At 54.3% G+C, this 22,535-nt stretch overlaps 1 protein-coding gene across 20 annotated transcripts in view; it reads right to left on the minus strand.

Moving 5' to 3' along the window:
• Positions 1 to 22,535, minus strand: part of TUBGCP3 (tubulin gamma complex component 3) — a 36,645-nt gene that overhangs the window by 4,930 nt on the left and 9,180 nt on the right. For 5 of the 20 annotated variants that reach the window (XM_086330606.1, XM_086330603.1, XM_086330611.1 and 2 more), the window contains exons 4-18: positions 20,219 to 20,296; positions 18,649 to 18,866; positions 17,322 to 17,490; positions 16,497 to 16,615; positions 15,810 to 15,935; positions 14,941 to 15,009; positions 14,496 to 14,628; positions 13,853 to 14,019; positions 10,136 to 10,246; positions 9,710 to 9,818; positions 8,300 to 8,489; positions 7,060 to 7,195; positions 6,666 to 6,734; positions 4,787 to 4,922; positions 38 to 126 (exon numbers count right to left, since the gene is read on the minus strand). In XM_086330606.1, the coding sequence (XP_086186732.1) occupies positions 38 to 126; positions 4,787 to 4,922; positions 6,666 to 6,734; positions 7,060 to 7,195; positions 8,300 to 8,489; positions 9,710 to 9,818; positions 10,136 to 10,246; positions 13,853 to 14,019; positions 14,496 to 14,628; positions 14,941 to 15,009; positions 15,810 to 15,935; positions 16,497 to 16,615; positions 17,322 to 17,355 (1,488 nt within the window). In that variant the 5' untranslated portion in view covers positions 17,356 to 17,490; positions 18,649 to 18,866; positions 20,219 to 20,296. Of the gene's footprint in view, positions 1 to 37; positions 127 to 4,786; positions 4,923 to 6,665; positions 6,735 to 7,059; positions 7,196 to 8,299; positions 8,490 to 9,709; positions 9,819 to 10,135; positions 10,247 to 13,852; positions 14,020 to 14,495; positions 14,653 to 14,940; positions 15,010 to 15,809; positions 15,936 to 16,496; positions 16,616 to 17,321; positions 17,495 to 18,648; positions 18,867 to 20,218; positions 20,297 to 22,535 lie in introns of all 20 variants that reach the window. The other 15 variants (XM_086330595.1, XM_086330592.1, XM_086330608.1 and 12 more) reach the window with 5 other exon arrangements.

The following is a 22,535-nucleotide window of genomic DNA, read 5'->3' on the forward strand; positions in this document are numbered from 1 at the left end:
GCGGCTGGACCACAGTGCAGGGCTGACCGGGACCTACCTCAAAGGTAATGTAATACTGCATCTGGTGGATGAAGTGGACCATCTCGGACGCCAGGATGTGGCAGTGGTGCAGCACCCCAGAGAACTCTGCAAGAGAGCAGGGCGACTGTCAGACTCCGGGCAGGCCGCGGGGCAGGGCGGTCCTCCTGCAGGGCTGGCCCCGCCGCTCGGCCCCACGGCCGGCAGCCTTCCCGAGCCAGCCTCCATGCACAGACAGACAGGGCCACCCAACTGAGCAGCACTACCACAGAACACAAGGATCTGACAAGAAATGCAAAAAAACAAAGTTTAACTGAACTTGAAAATTAAAAAGTTATTTTATAATAACGCAGTATCTTGAATAAGATCAATTTTATGGTTTCTTTACAGTTAAGTCAGCCTGCCTACAGTGGGTGAGACTTTTACTATTCCCTAGCTATTTGGAGACAAAAATGACATCGCCTTAAGGAATATGACCTTGTCACCTGGGAGGAACGTGAACTTGGAGGGGATGGGCAGAGTCCAGACTCCACTCCCGTTCTTTACAAAACCAGCGAAAGGCTGGAGGGTCACCAGGGAGCAGCCGCTGTCTGCCTGGACTTTCCACTTATTCAGGGACTCCGCCGGACCATCATGGGATACCACTGTCCCCAAGGCCCCATCAGGGACTGGCGCAGGAGGGACGCCCACAAGGAGCCGTGCCCCGGGTGAGATCTGGCATACCACTGGGGCTGCTCCAGGCCTGTGCTGAGCTGCCCAGACAACCCGCTCGCTGCAGCTGCGGCTCCGGGAGGAACCGTCTGCATCCCTCCTCAGAGAAGAGTGACCACGCAAGACACACGAGCAGGGTGAAGAGAACTGCGCGCCGTGAGCCTAACACTCCCCTCAAGCTGAGGCCAGGCCACACGTGGGGGCTCTGCGGGCCACAGCAACTCCTGGCCGGGGAGAAGCTGAGGCACGAGGCCGCTGGACTCACAAGCTGTCAGCTGGTCCTTCACTCCGAGAAATCTGAAGCAGCCCTGAGTCTCTTTACCCGGTGCCCTGGGAATACACTTAAAGCACAGTTAAAACATAAGTACTTCTGTTTTTACGACTGATCCACAAATACGCACATAATTCTAAAAATCCCAAGAGCAAAGCAACCTTCACCCTTGTGGGTGAAGTAAGGACCAGTAAGGACAGTAAGGACCCAGTAAGGACACAAGTAAGCACACCTCCCGATGGACTCAGTGGACAGCAGACAGCTTTGCACAGACACCACGAGGGCCACCTCCCCTCCGGCTGACCCAGGCGGCAGACCGTGTGTGATTCTCTACTGCCCTCTCAAGGCTGCAGGAAGAACTTCAGGGCTGGCTTTAGACACACCAGCTCTCAAGGGCTTGACCCCTCCCAGCTTGGCTGGCCTCTGAGCATCTGCACCAGACGCTTCTGCCAACTGGAGAAGCACCGGAAACAGCCTTGCGAGTTGTTAAAAATACAAAAATACACTAAAACCAGGTACTCACAAATTCAAGATCACCTGCTTCCACTTGGATCTACAGCTGATGCAGCAGTGTTTAAAAGTAACTTCACCAATGACCCTCGTGGCTCATTTCTCGAGGCTCTGGAGCCAGAGGACACTGGTAAGACCTCAGGTCCCCCCTGTATTCAGGGCCTCCGATCAGGGTCAGGCCTCCTGCAGACCCATCTGACATCCACCGTCCACTGGGGACCCTGAGCGCTACACAGACCCCTTCCTGACGGCCGGCCCGGCGCCCAGGTGTGGCACTGAGGCAGGAGACCAGGAACCAGCCAAGGCCATGGCCCCACTGGGCAGTGCTGCCCAGCAGCTGGGCAGAGTGCTAACCGCCTGGCTTAGAAGCCAGCAAACAGATGAGGACGACCTACTCGTCCACAGGGAAGCTCACGAGAAGGCCCACTGACCTCAGAGCGGCATCCACAGCCTGGACCACTCCAAAGGTGAGGGCAACCGTCACCACACTCATCGCCAGGAAAGGAAAACGGTCCCGAGGGGACGGGGAGCCAACCACTCCTCCCTGCTCAGTTTTATTTCCAACAAGGACCAAAAAGGGGCTATTTGAACACTACTCTTTGGGGAGGGGGCCTCCCTGCACTTCCCCCCACCCCCGACACAGAAGCTGAGAAAGAACACAGGAAGCTCGTCCCCAGTGGTCTGGACGCACTCGTCCATCTCTTCTGGTTACACCGCATCTGAAATATAAATCCAGTTGCCACTAACAGCAACAGTTTTGAGATTCACTGAATCTAATGAAAGAATTTCCATTTCTTTTTAAAGAAAAAAAAAACTCTTTAAACCATTTCAGATCAACATTCTCTTTTGTCCAGCTAAATATATATAAATGGACTTAATCATCTAGGCAGACCATTATCAAAAACTTTTCCTAAGCAAATCATTTTCAGGCGTGAACAATGGGCTTGGACGAGCGTCACCGAAAGGGCCCCCGGGTGACCACCACTGACACTGCGCGTGTGGCCAGACAGGCGGGCGCACGTGTGAGGGGCTCACGCTGTCTGCAGGAGCGTTCTGGGAGTCTCCCCGTATTTCTGCCTCACATTTACAGTGGGAAGGACATTTCTAAACCTGCTGTGTTAGCAAGACAAACCACCCGATGGATCTCTGCTCATCAAGCTGCCTGGCCATTAACTAGTAAAATACTTCCGTGTAAGTTAAGTTAAAAATAAGAACGCTGTGCCCCGGCAGAATCACGGGCAAAAAGGGCAATCTGCTGGAATAAGGAACACAAATGACACCAAGAAGAGCCACCGGTGATCTTAAAGCCTTACAGGAAGCGAACACGAGCTCGGGGTCCTCCCTGCGAGTCAGTGCTCAGGACTCTGCAAGCCCCCTGCAGGGGCACAGGTCTCACTCCTGGTCAGAACTAAGATCCTGTATGCTCTGGGGCATAGCCAAAAAAATAAACTTAAAATAACAAATAATAAAAATAAATAAGTGAACCTCAATTTTCACCTATCAAATTGACAATCTGAACGTAATATCCGATGTTAGCACCCCCTCCCAAAAAAACCCCCACCAGCAACACAGACAACTCTCGACCAGTGAGAGCCGTGTTTATGAGGATCTAAATTAAACTGGTGCAGCTTCCCTAGAAAGGAATCTGTCAATATGTACCAAGAGAGTTAAAATGTAAATACTAACAAATATAAATATTAGTAAGTATAAAGTAAGAGCAAGAGTCATACCTGTTAACCCAGCAATTCCATTTCCAATTCACCTATTCTAAAGAAATATTCAGAGGCATATAAATATATATTTATAAAACACTTATGACATTATTTATATTAGTGGAGAATAGTTAAAAAAAAAAAAACTACTAACCAAGGAAAAAATATAAACGACGTCCACATGAGGAATGTTAAGCTATCAGAAATGTTTTACAGAGGTTTTAATGACAAGGGAAAAGGTTCAGTGAAAGAAGCTGAAATCCAACACGACATAACAGAATTATGTTAAAATTACACAGAAAATTGATCAAATGAATGCATTAGTTATCTCCGAGGAGTAAACTCACTGATGATTAGGCAAAGTAAGAGAGCAGCCAGTTCACACAGACACTGCTGACACTCCCGTGACGAAACGCACCACAATCAGCTAACACGCTCGACTGCTACAGAGCTCAGACCTGCCCACATCTCTAAGTATTACAGTTCTTATTTAGAAGAGAGAAATAATGACAGGGTCCATCCACCACACCGAACGGACCCACATCAGACAATGGGGAGAATGGGAACCCTGGGCCCACAGGGAGGAGGGCAGGGCAGAGGGACGGTGGGGTGGGCTGGGAACACACAGGGGTGCTCCTCCCAAAGGGCCCACAGGCGAGGCACGGCACGGCCACTAGAAGGTGGACGCTGAAGGGTTTACCGTCACAGCCACGGCAGGATCTAACGGCACACGTCCCCTCTGGCCTCCGCCCCAGATACTTCAGGGGCCCCACCACCTACCTTCTTGGAAATAAGCCCAGAGGAAGCCGGGCCAGGAGCACAAGGGCACCACGGGCCACGGGCTGGGTCCCGGGGATACAGGCAGTGAGGGCACCCAGCAAGCCCTCGACTCCCCACGATCAGACAGGGCTGGGTGCCTGCCAGCCCCAGCCTAGGGGCTGCCCCTGACCTGAACTCGGGGGCCTCCGCCTGGTGAACAGGCAGAGCCCACATGGGCCCCTTTAAGAAGCTGCTTCCACCACCAAAGGACTAAGGGTATGACCGCTTGTTCTGGTGACATCATTGGTGGAAATACTTTCTCGAAGGTTCTGACCAAATCCCTTTCAATATAAAGACTTCAAAATTACTCACAACTGAAGTCATTCAATATTTATAAAATTAAAATAAACTTATCTGACAATGAGTTTTATTACAGCTTTTAATTGTAAAAATTATAAAATCTTTTCATGTTCTGGTTAATGATCCAAACCAGTATATAAAGCAATTTCCAGACAGTCTTTAATTAAAACACTAAGTGAATTTTAAATGAGCCGGTGACTTACTAAACGGCTTTCTTTCCTTAATAGTTTTTTAAACATGTATGAACACTAAATGATTCTGAAAGAAACGTCATGGCCTAAAAAAAAAGCTAACTTGACTCAATGTGTTTCTCCTGATTTGCACTGAAGTCAAGCTAGGATGTTACAAACGAGCCTCTTCACAAAGACAAACCCAGCGGCACAAGAAGAAACCACTTCTCAATGTCTTTAAGGACTCCGCTTTGAGACGCGTGGCGGGCGGTTACCTGGCAAGCTTCGCAGGAGCTTGGCGTTGCACATGTGCCCCTTCCGGATGTCTGTGAGGATGTACTCCATGCGCTTGGCCCTCCACAGGAAGTTGAACACCCGTAGGTAGTGGCTCATGCACTCTCGCGTGAACACCTGCAAAGAGCAGAGCACAGACTGACGGGATCCCAGGACACGAGCACGCTCCCGGGGCGGGGCTCCGTCTTCTTTTTACTCCTGAAACAAAGAGCCAGAGGACACAGAGCCGCTCTCACACCTCCTAAGCAGTAGGTAAGCACACATGGCACGTTTAGGAAGCTGCACTGCGGAACAGCCTCCTGACCCTAGCGTGCCAGAGCACACTCAACGGCCTGGCCTGACGCCCAGAAGTTCCGTGTGACAGACGTTAGCTGAGCACGCACCAACCCAAGACGAACGCCCACCCTAGGGCTGGAGGGCAAAGACCAGATGGGCAGCGGCCACTTCCTTGCGAGTCCCGGGCAGACCCCCACCAACCAATGACAAGACCCCTCGTCCTTCCAACCCAGACTCTCTCATCGGACCACCAACCCACTGGAGATGGCATGGAAACCCACGCCTATCAGCCACAGGTAGGATCTATCCCAAACTTCTTTTCAAATACATCTACGATACTAACTTCTTTTCCTAACTCTACTCGAGCTTCTAAAAACCTGAAATTCTGAAGACATAACACCGCATGATCGATCGTTTATGCACAAGGCACACAGCGCACAACCTCGATACTACAACAGTCAAGTAACCACATATGCACCACGTTCCGTTCAGCTATGATTCCAGACACATTCTGTGAAATGATCGAGGCAGCTGGCTTTGCTACGGTATCATTTATACTACAGAAAAAACACATCGAAATCCAATATTAACGTGGTGTATGATATGATAGTTTCCAACAACTTGTTAAAATATCTGGTTTTGTACGCTAAAATTACTAAAACTGTTTAAGATGTAAATTAATGAGGAAAAAACTAATTTGCATATGACCAAAGATAGAGCTTGAGAGCAGATATGTATTGAAAACATGTAGCTCTGATCTGGGAATATGAGTGTAAAAACATGGCCCGGCGGCTGGCACCTCAGAGCAGACGGACGGCAGAGCCGGCAGCCGCGGGGGAGCCCAGCCTTGGCACCGACGGTCCACCTGGCCGGGCCGGGCCGCTGGGGACAGGCAGGCCAGCCCGGACGGCACCCGCAGAGGCCACAAGGGAGACGCTGCAGAGCCAGAGATGCGGTGCCTCAACGGGATCTCCCAAGAATGAGAAGAAACGGGCGTCCATCTTCAATACTTCAGAGGGAAAGCGACAAGCAAGGCCAGAGGGGTCTCGGTCAAGGACATTCACCGAGTCTCAGAAGACAGACTGGGCGTGAAGAGGGTGTCTACCTACAGAGGCGGGAGGGCCGTGTGGTCGCTCCGTTCAGGCAGACAGCGCTTCTGTCTGAACACAGCGAAAGCACTGCGAGCGCCCGCACGGCCACTCCCGTGGTCGCTTAGAGGAGTAATGACACCAAGCTTTATCCAAGTACTGAGAATGCGGCTCCCAAAGTACACTTCGTAGTCTGCTTCAAATGATCCTAAATCAGTCGCTCCAGTCTAAGAATAGTGGAACAAAATGAATAATCCATTTATTAAGTACCTGCTGAAACCTATGACAGGATAAATGATATGTTTAATAATTTTTAAAGTATTAGAGCACTTCAGCACCCAGTGACTGTCTCACACTCACACTCACACTCACACACACAAACGATCCTGGCTGGAGTGTTCATTCAGCGGGTATGTCTTGGTGCCAAGTGATCACTTCCAAGAGAAGTGATCTCTGTCAGAGCAGCAGCAGCTCTGAAGCCACCCGCGGGTCTTACAGTGGCAATGGGGCCGTCCACGTGGTAGTCCAAGCTGAACACGTCCCAGCCGGTGTCCCCCGGAGAGACCTGCAAGAGAGCACACACCACTGCAGGGCCTCCCACCCCGACGCGGCCACGGCCCTCATGGTCACACCCCAAGGAGAACACAGGAAACGAAGCTCTGTTTCTAAACACACTCAGCGTGTGGAGCGCCAGCTGTGCGCGAGCAGAGACGCACACCTCTGTCCACATGGCGCCCTGCATCTGGACGGTGATGGGCGCGCGTGGGGATGAAGGGCATATCCAGCCCAGATTCACCCCTCCCCCTCCAGACCACCCCCCAGACCAGAGCAGACACGACAGCAGGGCTCCACCCCCCATGGGGACGCTGCCCGGGGCCCAGCGTCGGCACCTCCAGCAGCCTCACGTCCAGTCGCTTGAGGATCTCTGGGCTGTCAAACTGGGCGTTGGTGGCTCTGACGGCGGTCTCCAGAATTCCAGTCAAGTTGTGCTGGTACAGAGTCGTAGCTGGACGGGCAAGCTCTGGTCTTCACAGATTGTATAAAAGTAAAAGAGAACGTTACTTGAATTCACAATAATCTCTGGAGAAACTTAAAATTATAGAGTCAAAATTATAAAAACTAAAAAGCCAAGTGGAAACAACACAGCACGGGAACAGAAGTTTCACAGAATCAACGGAAAGACTCCGTCGAGCACCGGGGGACTGAGACAGTCCTTTAAAAATGAATTTTGATTCAGCTTAAAACTGGGTCCTGAGTGTTTTGATTCCTAGAACACTGACACGCGCCACGTTAGCAAACACGGCTCCTAACTTGAGCCGGTCCTGGAGCAGCACAGGCCCCGGCACCGCCTGCAGATTCCCCGTGGAGCACAGGCCTCGGCTACACCAGAGCAATGGGACGTGCAGGCGCCCAGAGCCGCACCGCCAGCAGACCCCGAGGATGAGCGCCACCTGCGTCCCCACACACCACACTAAGAGCTCTGCGGCCGAGCCCGCCCTCCCCAGCGGTGCGCAGAAACCACCCCGCAGCCTTCAGGGCGCAGGATGTCGGCAGGAAAGGCTGAGGAGACCAACAACCCCAGTGTCGCTCAGGTGACCTGAGGCAAGCTGGCCAGGGATGGCGCCTCCTTTTAAATTAGAAATTGGAAACACACCTTTGAGAAGAAACTAAGCTTTTGTTTGATATCAAGGGTGAGATGCTCCAATTATTAAAACCAAGCAGAAGGCAAACACGGGTAAGTCACCCAGAGGACGAGATCTGTAACGTGGCCCTAAAGGTTCAGAAACGCCCGTGGCCCCGCCCACCCCCTCACCCCTGCCCGCCCCCCCCACACTCACGATTGCTCCCATTTGCCCTACAGACAACTTTCACCCAAATCTAAGCCAACAGAGCAGGGCACGCGCCCCTTACACATCCATCGGGGCCTGTATTCACAGGCACATGAGCCTCTGCGAACAAGGCAAACAGGGCTGGAGGGAATAACATGACGACGTGACAAGGCTTCATCCCCAAGACTCTACGCGAAGGCAGCAAATTTCCTCTAATGCCATCCGTTCTTTACAACAACTCAAGACCCTGGCCCTGCTGAAATCTACCGCACGCGCGTGGGCACGTCCAGCACGGTCTTACTTAAGCAAGTCCATCAGGTGCCGGATGAAGTCCCCCTGGCCGAGCAGCAGGTACCGACGCACGGCCTGCATGTGGTCCAGCAGGCTGTACTTCCTATTCAGGACGTCCAGGAGGTACTTGCTGGTCTCAAAATAAGCTGCGTCAATTTTCCCCTGAAACGCATTTTCCAAATCTGTGAATAAATCTGCAGCTGTGAAGACAAGGGGAAAGCACACACACACACATGATCGCATTTTAAGGAGGAGGAACGAGAGGCGCACGCGCACGCGCCAGCCCATGCCCGCCCACGGCCCCTCATATGCACACGCGCCAGCCTGTGCCCGCCCGCGGCCCCTCACACACACGCACACGCGCCAGCCCACGCCCGCCCGCGGCCCCTCACACGCACACGCGCCCACCCGCGCCCGCCCGCGGCCCCTCATACGCACCAGCCCACGGCTCCTCACACACACACGCACCAGCCCACGCCCGCCCGTGGCCCCTCACACGCACACGCGCCAGCCCGCGCCCGCCCGCAGCCCCTCACACACACACGCACCCGCCCGCGACCCCTCACACGCACACACGCCAGCCCACGGCCCCTCACACGAACACGCGCCAGCCCACGCCCGCCCGCGGCCCCTCACACGCACACGCGCCCGCCCGCGGCCCCTCACATGCACACGCGTCCGCCCGCGGCCCCTCATACGCACCAGCCCACGGCCCCTCACACACACACACGCCAGCCCGCGCCCGCCCGCGGCTCCTCACACGCACACGTGCCAGCCCATGCCTCCCCATGGCTCCAAAACAGACCATGGGAGCTGTCGGGGCCACCAGCATCCCCAGCTGTGACCCCAAAACACTGCCAACGCCGGACATGGAGCAGACACCTGTGTTCCCATCTGGGGGAGCCCAGAGGGTACTGCTCACCACGTCACAGATTTAAAGGTCACAGCCCTTCCACAACAAAGCCAACTCCAGGCCGCACTGAAACACAGGTTCAGAGGGCACGGGGTGGGTCAGGCATGATGGTGTCGAGGATAAACCCAAGACGGCACGTGTTACAGGCGTCCTGGCCATGACACTTGTTGGCGTGATGGCTAGGTGCCGTCAGCATGCAGCTACATCAGGGCATCAGAGGCCGCAGGGAGGCCAGACAGCATCCAGGGCAGGTGGGGGACAGCACACGGGCCCAGAGAGGCCGAGCCTCAGCTGGTGTCCCCCAGCTTCCGACAGAGGAGGAGGAGCACCTGGAGCTGATTCACACCAGCAGCTTTTTAATGCAGGTTTGCATCCATGTAACCCAAAACCATTTACAAAACACATCTCAACACTGGATTCTACTGAAAAACCCTGACGACACGTGAGCGAGCGAGGAGAGACCCCCAGCGTGGAGCAGCAGGTGCCCTGCCACCGTCGCCCTCGTACCGTCCTGCAGGGGCTCCGCAGACCTGGGCACGGCGATCATCTTTGTAGGGGGCGTCTGGTCGTGGCACACCTGGTGCAGGAAGTTGATTGATTTTCCTATCAGAAGGACCTGAAGAGGAAAACACCCTGGAGTTACCTTTGTTCAGAATCAAAATGATCACACATCCAAGTTCTACAAACACTCACAAGCCACAGGTTTCTACTGACTAAAAATTAAACAGCAGGAACACCGGGGATAGTATCAAGGAAATTTCAGGACCTGAAAAAACTGCTATTAACAAACACTTACAAGTACACGTTGATGCAATTAACGTACACTTCACCTCAAGAACGCAAACCCTAACAGGCCACAAGACGTGTTTCACCGCAGACCGGCCTTGTCCGTGAAGGCAGGCACACCCTGACGCCCAAGCCACAGGAGCCCACCTTCCGGGACTGGTCCATCGTCATGAAGGACGGGATCATGGACGTGCGCAGCGTGTACTTGTCATGCCACAGCCGGTCCGTCTTCACGGTTGGATCCGATGCCACGAAGAACTGCAAGTGAGGAGGCAATAAGACGCGACACAGTGATGCTTCCGCCAAGTGCTCACTAACTGCACAGCAGAAAACAAGCAATCCTAGAACTCCAGATCCAGGGGGACCCACCACTTACAACAGAACTTGTTCTAAAGGACACCTTGGACAGCTCTCTCTAAACGCAATCACTTATTCCCCATTTCTTATAACAAAGGGGTGGGTGCTAAGACAAGCTTTTTCCTTAAGACACGAAGTGGTCCTTCATTCACAACCTGTGCTCTGCACACGGAGGGCGGGTGGGGGCGGTGCTCATCCACAGGGACTCTTCCCAGCCCTCTGGGCCTGGCTCAATTTTCAGTTCAAGCTGACTCAGAGTTTTCCCGCCCTCCCGTGTCAAACAACTGCGTCTCCCCCGCCGGGGTATCCACCCCAGCCCTGCAGGGGCCCAGATCTGGAGCACAGGCGCCTTGCCTGAGGCACACAGCTCAGATGGCAGGCGTGGCCCACCCAGCAGTGCCATGGGGAGTGACCTTCTCGGGGCGGCTCTGCCCTGAGAACCGCCGCGCTCGGAAGCTGCCCAGTCCGCTTCCTCAGCCTCACCAACCCGGGGACCAGCCTGACGGCTAACGGCAGAAAGGACGCAGGACGCGAAGGAGGAAACTAAGTCACGGCTTCCAGCTCCTCTGCTACTGCACCGAGGACATTCTCCTTTTTCAGTCACAGTCCTAACAGACTCGTGCTTTCGTTTCTGCAAACCGCATCTTATTCTCTACGTCCAAGTCTGCTCCCTTCCCGTTACACTCATGCGCCTGCTGTATCTTCAGATCCCGCGTGTGAGCGCTGACTCACACGGCACCTGTCCTTCTCTGTCTTACTTCACTAGCTTGCTGTATCTTCAGATCCCACGTGTAAGCGCTGACTCACACGGCACCTGTCCTTCTCTGTCTTACTTCACTAGCTTGCTGTATCTTCAGATCCCACGTGTAAGCGCTGACTCACACGGCACCTGTCCTTCTCTGTCTTACTTCACTAGCTTGCTGTATCTTCAGATCCCACGTGTAAGCGCTGACTCACACGGCACCTGTCCTTCTCTGTCTTACTTCACTAGCGTAACGTCCCTCCCAGCCTGTCCGTGTCACTGCAAACGGCAAACCCCACTCTCCTCTGGCCGCGCAGCGCTCCACGGCACACACACCTCTTCTCTGCTCATCCACCTGCTGACGGGACACTTAAGCTACTTCGACACTTTAGCAACCGGAAGTAACGGTGCTACAAACATCAGCCTGCACCTCTTTTCAAACGAGTGTTTCTGTTTGTCGGGTGAACACCCAGAAGCAGCATTTGTTGAGAAAGGTCTGTGCTGTCTCCATGGGGATGCGCCAGTGCCCATCGCCATCACAGGTTCCCTTTGCCCCTCACTCGCCATCATTTGCCATTCCCCGACGCCAACCCGACAGGCGTGAAGTGCCATCGCGTCTCACTGTGGTCTCGGTTTGCATTTCTCCAACCGTAAGTGATGCTGAGCATCCCTTTACGAGCCTACGGACCACCTGCTCATCTCCTCTGGAGAAATGCCTCTTTCAGAAGGTTCCTTCAGGGCTCTGGTCTCGTCCAACTAGTGGACCCAGAGACACTTTTAGTGCTGCTGCAGGAGTAGCACAGCTCAGGGGTCACCTGGGATTTTTTCTTTCAGGGAAAAGGAGTGAAAACTCATCCGTGGGGGGCAGGTCAGTCCCACCCAGAGGCAGCCAAGGCCGGACGCAGGGCCTCACTCTGCAGCAGCAAGAGGACAGGGGAGTGTCCCCACAGCAGGGGAACGTGGTGCTCAAGAGGGCTGCCTGGGAGGCCCACGCGATGAGCCCAGGGCCGGGGTTAGATGAAAAGCAGTCCTGCTCATGGCGAGTCACGTGAAGCGCACAGAAGGGGGATAAGCCAATGGGGTGCAGGGTGGGTGGGGGACAGTCCCCCAGCGCGGGAGACAAAATCAAAGCTGCGGGTGCGGCCACCCTCCACCCCCAAGCCAGCCCACCTCCCAGGACCAACCAGAGAAGCTGCGAACACACACAGGGAGGTGCACAAAGGCACGGGCACCTCGTTCACGCTGCTGGAGACGCACAACCACAAGAACACCATCTGCTCAGACAAAGGCACCGGGGAAAGTGCCGTGTCCACACAGGAGCCACACCACAGGGGCTGCAGGGCGCCCGGAGCACACGCACGGGGCCCCGAGTGCGCTCACACCAGGGACAGGGCGCCCGGAGCACACGCACGGGGCCCCGAGTGCGCTCACACCAGGGACAGGGCGCCCGGAGCACACGCACGGGGCCCCGAGTGCGCTCACACCAGGGACAGGGCGCCCGGAGCACACGCACGGGGCCCCGAGTGCGCTCCCACCAGGGACAGGGCGCCCGGAGCACACGCACGGGGCCCCGAGTGCGCTCACACCAGGGACAGGGCGCCCGGAGCACACGCACGGGGCCCCGAGTGCGCTCACACCAGGGACAGGGCACCCGGAGCACACGCACGGGGCCCCGAGTGCGCTCCCACCAGGGACAGGGCGCCCGGAGCACACGCACGGGGCCCCGAGTGCGCTCCCACCAGGGACAGGGCGCCCGGAGCACACGCACGGGGCCCCGAGTGCGCTCCCACCAGGGACAGGGCGCCCGGAGCACACGCACGGGGCCCCGAGTGCGCTCCCACCAGGGACAGGGCGCCCGGAGCACACGCACGGGGCCCCGAGTGCGCTCACACCAGGGACAGGGCGCCCGGAGCACACGCACGGGGCCCCGAGTGCGCTCACACCAGGGACAGGGAGCCCGGAGCACACGCACGGGGCCCCGAGTGCACTCACACCAGGGACAGGGCCGTGCGGTCCTATCTGCTTCCATCACTCACAGGCAGTTTCAGCCACGAGAGCCGAGGTGAACCCAGGAGCCCAGCCACAAGGGCCAGGACCTCCCACTGCTGCTCCGCCCACGCCCACCTGCCAACCCCTGGGCTTTGCCAAGGTCAGGGCCACGTTTATTCTAGAATCTGCGCGTTTCTTAACTGCTTACTGTGCGTTAAAAGCTACAACTTCCACTTAGTCCCCTTCTTTACTAACATAACGCAGTGACAAGGTCGAGCGGGGAGCCCTCTCTACTTCTGGTCAGGAGCCTGTGGTTTCACTGGACGACTCTGAGTAACAGTGACTTTCAGACAAATATGCTGCTTTCTAGCAGAACTAAGCGTGTTTCAACGTGCAGAATACAAATACACATATAAATGGCCTGGCTCAGCTAACCAGTAACCACGCGAAGCATCAGAACTCACAATGCCTGCCTCCAGGACAGACCAGGACGCAGGACACCCAGACCCCAGCTCTGCCACCAGCGCGCTGAGAAGCAGGGACGTGGTCCAGGCTCCTGAGTTACGGGGAGAACCATTTCCCACCAAGCACACACAGCTCTGCTCGATGCGGTGTCGGGAGGACAGGCTGGCCCGTGGGTGCGCCTGGCGCCCCACTGCTCTGAGGAGACACCGCAGGATGGGCCCGGCGCCCGGCTGCTCCGAGGAGACACCGAAGGCCCGCCTCACCTCGGGGTGTGCCCGGCGCCCCGCCGCCCTGAGGAGCCGCCTCCTCACCTCGTGGTGCGTGTCCTCTAGCTCGCCGTCGTAGATCCAGCGGTACAGGAAGCTCAGGACGGGGTGCGACACCAGGCTGAGGATGTGCTGTACCAGGGACCGCATGGACGGGTCCCCCGTCTTGGTGTAGGCGTGGACGGCCGAGGCCAGCTCGCCTCCCTTCCTTCCTGGGGACACAGAAGCCACAGTGAACACAAACGCTGAGGCCGAGACACAGAGACAAAGTGAGGAGAAGAGGGCAAGGGGTTCCCGGCCAGGAGAGCACGCACGCTGAGCAGAGCGCCGAGACCCAGACGGGGGCGGGAGAGGCCCAGGCAGACACGCACGGGGGCGTAGGACACGGCTGCTGAGCCAGACCTGGGGTGGGGGCGGGGGCGCCTAGGAGAGGCCGCGGAGTGAGGGCAGCTCCGACGAGCCCGTGACCTGGGGGCCTCAGGGGACCAGACCCCCTCCCCCACTTCATCTCAGGGAAGTCCTGAGCGCCACGGGTGTAAATCCTGGCCCAGGGGTTGTTCCCCCCGGAAGCCCAAGTCTATCCGTCTGTCTTTGGTAGCAGCCTTATGGCTGTTACGCATAAAGGGCAGACACAGAGGCAAGCCTCAGGGATACTCCCTAGAGCTGCCTTAAATCCGAGCAGAGCGACCTTGGCAGTGATCCACCAGGGCCGCCAGGGTCTTCAGTCTTATCTTGGGGTCGTAGGTCCACACCAGGAGGCGCCGGAGCGTCAAGCTGCTCTCGAAGCCCAAATTCACACCCTGATCGTCCTCCAACTGCAGCTGCAAAACAGGAGCGAAGAGCGCCTGCGTGCAGCCACCAGGAGCTCAGTCACGTCTCGACCCGAGTCAAGTCCGGGGGAAGGGGCAAGCCTCACGTCAACGAGGCAGAGGGCCTCTGGGGGAGGACAGCTCCTTCAGGACACAGGCGGTCTGCCTCAGGGGGACAGGACCCTGAAAGTGAGCCGCAAGCTGACTCCAGGACACCCCACAGACCGCCAAATCTTACGATTAACGTAGGAGGAAGTGTAGGAACTGTGGAGAGTGGAATTTTGTAACATCTCAGATCGTGATGAAATAGAAACAAGGGCTTACCTGGGAGTGCAGAACGGAGAGTAACCGGTAGTACTCCTTGAGTTCCTGGTGCAAGGCCGCGCAGAAGCTCTGTGGAGAAAGAGGCCGGACGTGGTCGCCGCGCTCGGGACAGCCACCACACACCTGCGCAGGCCGGCTCTCTGAGGCACAGCTCAGGCCGAGACGAGCCTGCTTCTGTCCACGCGCTCGTGCAGGTGAGCCGCCACCACACACTAACGGGGTCGGGGGTCGTCTCAGCACTGGGTTTGCGGGAGCGCAGCAGAGACGCGGCGCCTTGCTCCTAACCTGAGGGGTGACTCCTTTAGACCCTGATGCTGTATTTTAGCCGCACCTGTAACCTGGCTATGTTAGCCTCAGGTGAGCAGCACAGCAGGAAGACCCCGGGGGAGGGGACGGCAGCCCACTCCAGTGTGCTTGCCTGGAGAATCCCATGGACAGAGCAGCCTGGTGGGCTACTGTCCATGGGGTCACGCTGAGTCGGACACAACACAAGCAACTTAACACATGTATATAACCGAATCCCTTTATATATACTTGAAACACAACACTGTAAATCAATTACCCTTCAATTAAACAAATTTATTTTTTAACTGAGAGAATTTTAGGTCAAAGGGAAATCATTAAAATACGTAAAGTGACTCGGACAGGTCAGTGTTCCTAAATATTCATTAAACAACTTTCCTGTTTGGTTACCTGTGTCAATATTTACCATGTTTTCTATTTTTCCTGAGAGGACTGTGGCTGACACAGTGTATCATATCAAACCTGCTTCATGGAAAAGGAACCCGCCTCAGGATGACGTCACATGAGGTTCTAAGGACATGAAGCGCGTCCTGAGGTGAGCGCCACCCAAGTTCCCAAGAACACACCTGGCCGACAAGTCCAAACGAGCGGTCCAGGCTTCTCTGGTCCGTGTACTTTCTGATTTTATTGTGCAGCCACCCCAACTCGGCCAGCCTCATAGCCGTATCCCTCAAGGATTTGTTCAGGTTTGCCTAAAAAGCAAACACGTCAACAGTTTAAAAAATACGTTTACCGCTGGAATCTTAATTGTTACTTCTTTCCAACCACTTGTACTCTCGTGTTTCTAATTCTTAGGCTTCAACACAGGAAACTTGAAGATCACTAACAGCGTCCCCGAAGTGAGGACAGTGAGACCGGGACACAGATGGCACCCTGTCGCAGGCAGCGTCAGGCTGGAGGCCCACCGCCCAGGAGGGCCCAGCGCGGCAAGGTCTGTCTGCAACGTCAGCCGCCCAAGTCACAGCCAGAGACGCAGAAGGACGGACCGTCAACAGAAGGACTGTGAGAAAGGCAGGCTCCAGAGGAAGCAAAACCGGGCAGGAGCGCCTCACAGGGGACCCATGACAGGGCACGGATGCCAGGATAGCAGTCCGTCAGGTAGCCCTGGCACCAGCATCACAGGAGGGAGGAGGTGCACACAGGGGCCAGGACCCCCGCCTGCAGACCACCCGCGTCACGGAGCAGCAGCTCCCGCCCGGCCCTGGGGACAGCCGCCCGGCTCGGGAGGGCTGCAGCGGGTCCGGGGACCGTACCTTTCCCTCCACCTTGTAACAGTTGTCAGCGCTGCTCATCTTGATGTTCCTGCCGTCTATGCCCTGGAAGACGTACAGGATGTCTCTGACAAGGGCTGCCTCGGTGACCTCCACGGCACCTGTAACATGGTTTCCGTACGGTGAACTGCACGACACAATTCGTTTTAGGTAATATATTTGTAACCAGAACAAAATTTAAAAGCTAAATGAGTTTAAGATGAAAAAGAATATGAAGTTATATTTTTTTAAAAAAAAAGGATTTTCTGAAAAGCATATGGAGATCATATAGTTTGTCTTCCAAGTCTTTTTTAAAAAGACAAAGCAATCTGTGGGAGTCTAACGTATGACCTAGGAGCAGCACAAATCAGTCCCAGAGGCATGGGTGACCATTTCACACGGTGTTAGAAGACTGACCGACTACACAGCAGGCTCGTGAGCCTGGCCCCACCCCCACCAGAGCAAAGGCTTATGAGCCCCGCAAACCCTGGACAAAGGCCAGCTCAGAACGTACTGTCACCCAATATCACAAGAAGACAAGGCCCAGATAGAGGCGAGGTTCCAGTGGGAGAGGCCCTGTCCGAGCACAGCTGGGGGCCCTCGGGGCGGCCGCCAGCACGGGCGACCCTCCACAAACACCAGGTAAAAAGGCCGGCCTGGCCTGTCGTCGGGGAGGAGGGTGCACACCCAGGGCCGCGCCCGGCAGTCCTGAGCACGGGCGGGGCTGGGCGCCAAGGCCCCTGAGCACAGGCACCCCCACGCGGCACGCGGCGCATGGGGCAGTCTCGGCTGCAAACCCTGGAGAACCCGGAGCCCGTCCTCACTCACCGCCCGCATCCCCGTCTCTCCGCGGCCGCGTCATGCTGCGGGAAGCCGCGCTGGGGACACCTTTGGAGGTAGTGGTTTGTAAGGAAGGCTGGCTTGCAGTCAACGTCCACGCCAGACGGGCGCCCAGCTGCTGCCGGAGACAGTCGCCCGTCCCCGGGCCCAGGTGAGACTGTCTGAAAAGAGGAGGGGCCTGCTGGGTCCGCACACCGGGCTAGTCACAGAGGTCACTGAGACGCTGCAGACACGCCTCCTGAGTCACCACGTGAGCCACTGGCCCGTGTGAGCCTGAGACCCACGCGGCCGTCCCTCCCCGACCACAGCCCCCCGGCTCCTCCCGCCTCCTGCACAGCCCTCCTGGCGCTATCACAGGCCAACCCGGCTCTGCCTGCAAACACCCACATACATTCCCAGCTCAGACTCTAGGGTTCACTGCTGACTTTACCCTGGAAACCCACCCACGTTTGTTGAGTAAAAACCAATGGCACTGCCCGCTGCCCTGTCCTCTCTCTCAGCCTTCACAGCACTTGATGCAAACAGACAGTGTGATCTGCAGTCCGCGTGAAACACACAGCAACGTCAACCGCAGGGAGAGGCCCACCCGCCTCAGAACGCGGCGGCCCACCAGGGGGTTCCGAAAGGACCCAGGAACAGCCCACCCCCGGCAAGGGAGACACTAAATCAAACTATGGTTTTGCGTATAGTTCTAAATTTAAGCAAAAGTCTAAAAGACCACTTTAGTTCACAGTTCTCTATACAGCTTTCGTCAGTATCATGACAATAATTATTTCAACTACTTATATTAAAGGTGAAAATAAGAAAGTCTGTTTCAGCCAGACCCTTTCAGCCAGAATATGAGTCTGAGATTAAATTTTGGGGTATATGATGCTGTCTTTCTAAAATCCTAGACTCTGTATATAATCCCTGTGTCTGCACACACATTCTATTTTCCAGTATCTTTAATAAAATTTCACTTGACTAATACAACGACAGAAATATTGTCGGATTACGCTCACGTGGAAAACATCGTCTGATGGCGGCTGCGCAAGCCTACACCCAGTTCCCGCAACGAAGGCACCGCACACCTCGCTGCGAGCCGGCCCTGCCGCAGCACGTGCGTTACCAGGTCAGGAGGCGGCCGACCTGACCGTCAACGCAGACGAGAGCAGCCCAGAGGGCATGCTTAGACGGCTGACTCCCACCACAGAGCACATCGGACCCAGGGCCGAGACACCCCAGACACGCACGAGGCTCTGAAGACTGAACGCCGGGCTGAGAGCCAGGCCGCTCCCGCCTCCGCAGCGGAGGCCCCACGCGGCTGCCCGCTTACCCCGGCAGCAGGGACGGGGGCGGCGGGGTCGGGCCGTTGAGGGTGTGCACGCCGGTGCTGCTGATGCCGCTGCTCCCCAGGCTGCCCGAGCTCTGGGCCAACGGGGCGCTGCGCTCCTGGTAGTTCAGGGGCAGGGTCTGAGGCCGGGCGTAGTAGTAGGGCGTGGAGTGGGCATCGCGTGGTAACGCCTGAGCGAACAGCGTGGCATAGTTGGAGACCTGAAAATAAGCACATCACGAATGCAGGTACAGAATCACATGACTCTCCCCAGCCAACAAGACAACTCACACTCCATCTCCCTTTGGCTGCGTTTCTCTGCCTGGAGTCGCACAGGCAGACCTCAGACAGAGTCCAGACCGGCTCCGGAAAGCCAACGACAGAGCAGGTCACGCGAACGTCCGCCTTCCCAGTGCACCTGCAGGTCATGCTTACGCTACACTCCGTCTGCTGAGCGGACACAGCAGCAAGCCTCTAAAGCAACACACACGTCTTAAACACCTTCCCGCTTAAAATGGCAACCATCCCCCGACAAGGCACATTTGCCACAAACCTTCAACCTACAAAAAAGCAAACAAACGCGGCACCTGCAAAGCACGATAAAGATGTGCTGAACTCATTAAACGGTAAATTAGTCGTATTTCTGAAGTGTGCTTGAACCAATAAAAGTTTTAGAAAGCTTCCTGAATCCCAAGACTCCCACCTGAAAGTGAAAGTGGACGTGAAGTCACTCAGTCGTGTCCGACTCTTTGCGACCCCAAGGACTATAGCCTACAACGCTCCTCCGTCCATGGATTTTCCAGGCAAGAGTACTGGAGTAGGTTGCCATTTCCTTCTCCAGAGGATCTTCCCAAGCCCACATGGTCTGATAACTAAACACTCTATTCAGAACCTATGCAAACTAAAAGTCAAACAATTACTCAAAATAGCTTTAAAGTCTGGCGTTGTTATATAAGGAAAGAAGGCTCGTTACTCAAGGCTGTGGCTTTCCAGGTAAACCTGACTCCTTTGCGCATGCTCTCCAACCTCCTAAGCTCTCAGATTTCTGGAGTGGGGCACCTTGTTATACCAGACCCTCGGGGACTCAGGCAGCTGCCCAATCACACCTTCAAAACACTGCACAGGTCAAAACCTGAACCCACAGACAATGCGCTTTTCAGGATGTAACAGTAATTAATGCTCATCATGGCATCTGAAAACAAAAGAAAACCCTAAAAGCTCTTCTGACTCAAAGAACAACGAAGCGAGGCTAACAGCAACTGTACACAGCAAAAATGTGAGCACCGATAGCTCTGCTCTACCTAACCAGAGGCAGTATTTGAAGTAACATTATAACATGATTCTCAAAGACACCTTAAGGGAACACAGCACAATGACTAAAAACGCCCTTAAAAATAAAGAAAAAAAAAAAAAACCTCTTGACCCTCATAGCCGCCTAGACACCTAGACAAGTTTTTTCCTTTTCTAATATTATTTTCTTAAGTACAGAAGCCAATTCCGATCAAAAATTGGCACAACTGTCCCAATAGACACCGTGCCTTCAGACAGCACCACGATGTGAAACAGAGCTCACCTTGCCAGGCTGCCTGCGCGGATCTTCACTGAGGCTGAGCAAGAGGTAGAGAACTGACCACTTGTTTTTCAAAACTCCCTGTTGAGAAAGAAAACATTACAAGGAAAATGTTGTGCTACTCCGCAGCTTCACCTTCCCCTCTCCTAAGTTATCCTAATTTCCCAAAATAGACACGCACTTTAAAACCCACCTGGCGACATGGCGCCAAAACGCACCCTTTTTCAGGCACCGCACAGTGCTGCATCAGCAGGCAAGAACGTTCTCAGAGCTCAAGCCCCTGGGAGGCTTTAACCCGTGAAATCTAAGCCCAAGTCCCGAAGTGCACAAGCTTTTAGATTACCCTATTCCCGACGCACGGCATGTCCTCCCTGAAATAACCCTCTCAAGAGCCAGCTTCCCAAACACAGCGATTATCAGAATAGTGCCATCATAAAATGTGTGAACACCTCCCCTACATTAAGCCTGACTTCAGTTCAGTTCAGTCGCTCAGTCGTGTCCGACTCTTTTCGACCCCATGAATCGCAGCACGCCAGGCCTCCCTGTCCATCACCAACTCCCAGAGTTCACTCAGACTCACGTCCACCGAGTCACAGATGCCATCCAGCCATCTCATCCTCTGTCGTTCCCTTCTCCTCCTGCCCCCAATCCCTCCCAGCATCAGAGTCTTTTCTAATGAGTCAACTCTTCGCATGAGGTGGCCAAAGTACTGGAGTTTCAGCTTTAGCGTCATTCCTTCCAAAGAAATCCCAGGGCTGATCTCCTTCAGAATGGACTGGTTGGATCTCCTTGAAGTCCAAGGGACTCGCAAGAGTCTTCTCCAACACCACAGTTCAAAAGCATCAATTCTTTGGTGCCCAGCCTTCTTCACAGTCCAACTCTCACATCCATACATGACCAATGGAAAAACCATAGACTTGACTAGACAGACCTTTGTTGGCAAAGTAATGTCTCTGCTTTTCAATATGCTATCTAGGTTGGTCATAACTTTTCTTCCAAGGGGCAAGCGTCTTTTAATTTCATGGCTGCAATCACCACCTGCAGTGATTTTGGAGCCCAGAAAAATAAAGCCTGACACTGTTTGCACTGTTTCCCCATCTATTTCCCATGAAGTGATGGGACCAGATGCCATGATCTTCGTTTTCTGAATGCTGAGCTTTAAGCCAACTTTTTCACCCTCCACTTTCACTTTCATCAAGAGGCTTTTGAGTTCCTCTTCACTTTCTGCCATAAGGGTGGTGTCATCTGCATATCTGAGGTTATTGATATTTCTCCCGGCAATCTTGATTCCAGCTTGTGCTTCTTCTAGCCCAGCGTTTCTCATAATGTACTCTGCATATAAGTTAAATAAACAGGGTGATAATATATAGCCCTGATGTACTCCTTTTCCTATTTGGAACCAGTCTGTTGTTCCATGTCCAGTTCTAACTGTTGCTTCCTGACCTGCATACAAATTTCTCAAGAGGCAGATCAGGTGGTCTGGTATTCCCATCTGTTTCAGAATTTTCTACAATTTATTGTGATCCACAGTCAAAGGCTTTGGCATAGTCAATAAAGCAGAAATAGATGTTTTTCTGGAACTCTCTTGCTTTTTCCATGATGCAGCAGATGTTGGCAATTTGATCTCTGGTTCCTCTGCCTTTTCTAAAACCGGCTTGAACATCTGGAAGTTCACGGTTCACGTATTGCTGAAGCCTGGCTTGGAGAATTTTGAGCATTACTTTACCAGCATGTGAGATGAGTGTAATTGTGTGGTAGTTTGAGAATTCTTTGGCATTGCCTTTCTTTGGGATCGGAATGAAAACTGACCTTTTCCAGTCCTGTGGCCACTGCTGAGTTTTCCAAATTTGCTGGCATATTGAGTGCAGCATTTTCACAGCATCATCTTTCAGGATTTGAAATAGCTCAACTGGAATTCCATCACCTCTGCTAGCTTTGTTCATAGTGATGCTTTCTAAGGCCTACTTGACTTCACATTCCAGGATGTCTGGCTCTAGGTGAGTGATCACACCGTCATGATTATCTTGGTTGTGAAGCTCTTTTTTGTACAGTTCTTCTGTGTATTCTTGCCACCTTTTCTTAATATCTTCTGCTTCTGTTAGGTCCCTACCATTTCTATCCTTTATTGAGCCCATCTTTGCATGAAATGTTCCCTTGGTATCTCTAATTTTCTTGAAGAGATCTCTAGTCTTTCCCATTCTGTTGTTTTCCTCTATTTCTTTTCATTGATCACTGAGGAAAGCTTTCTCATCTCTTCTTGCTATTCTTTGGAACTCTGCATTCAGATGCTTATACCTTTCCTTTTCTCCTTTACTTTTCG

This window comes from Bos grunniens, chromosome 12 (genome assembly GCF_055505025.1).
Source record: "Bos grunniens cultivar Pamir isolate PY7600 chromosome 12, Bosgru_T2T1.0, whole genome shotgun sequence".
NCBI lineage: Eukaryota > Metazoa > Chordata > Mammalia > Artiodactyla > Bovidae > Bos > Bos grunniens.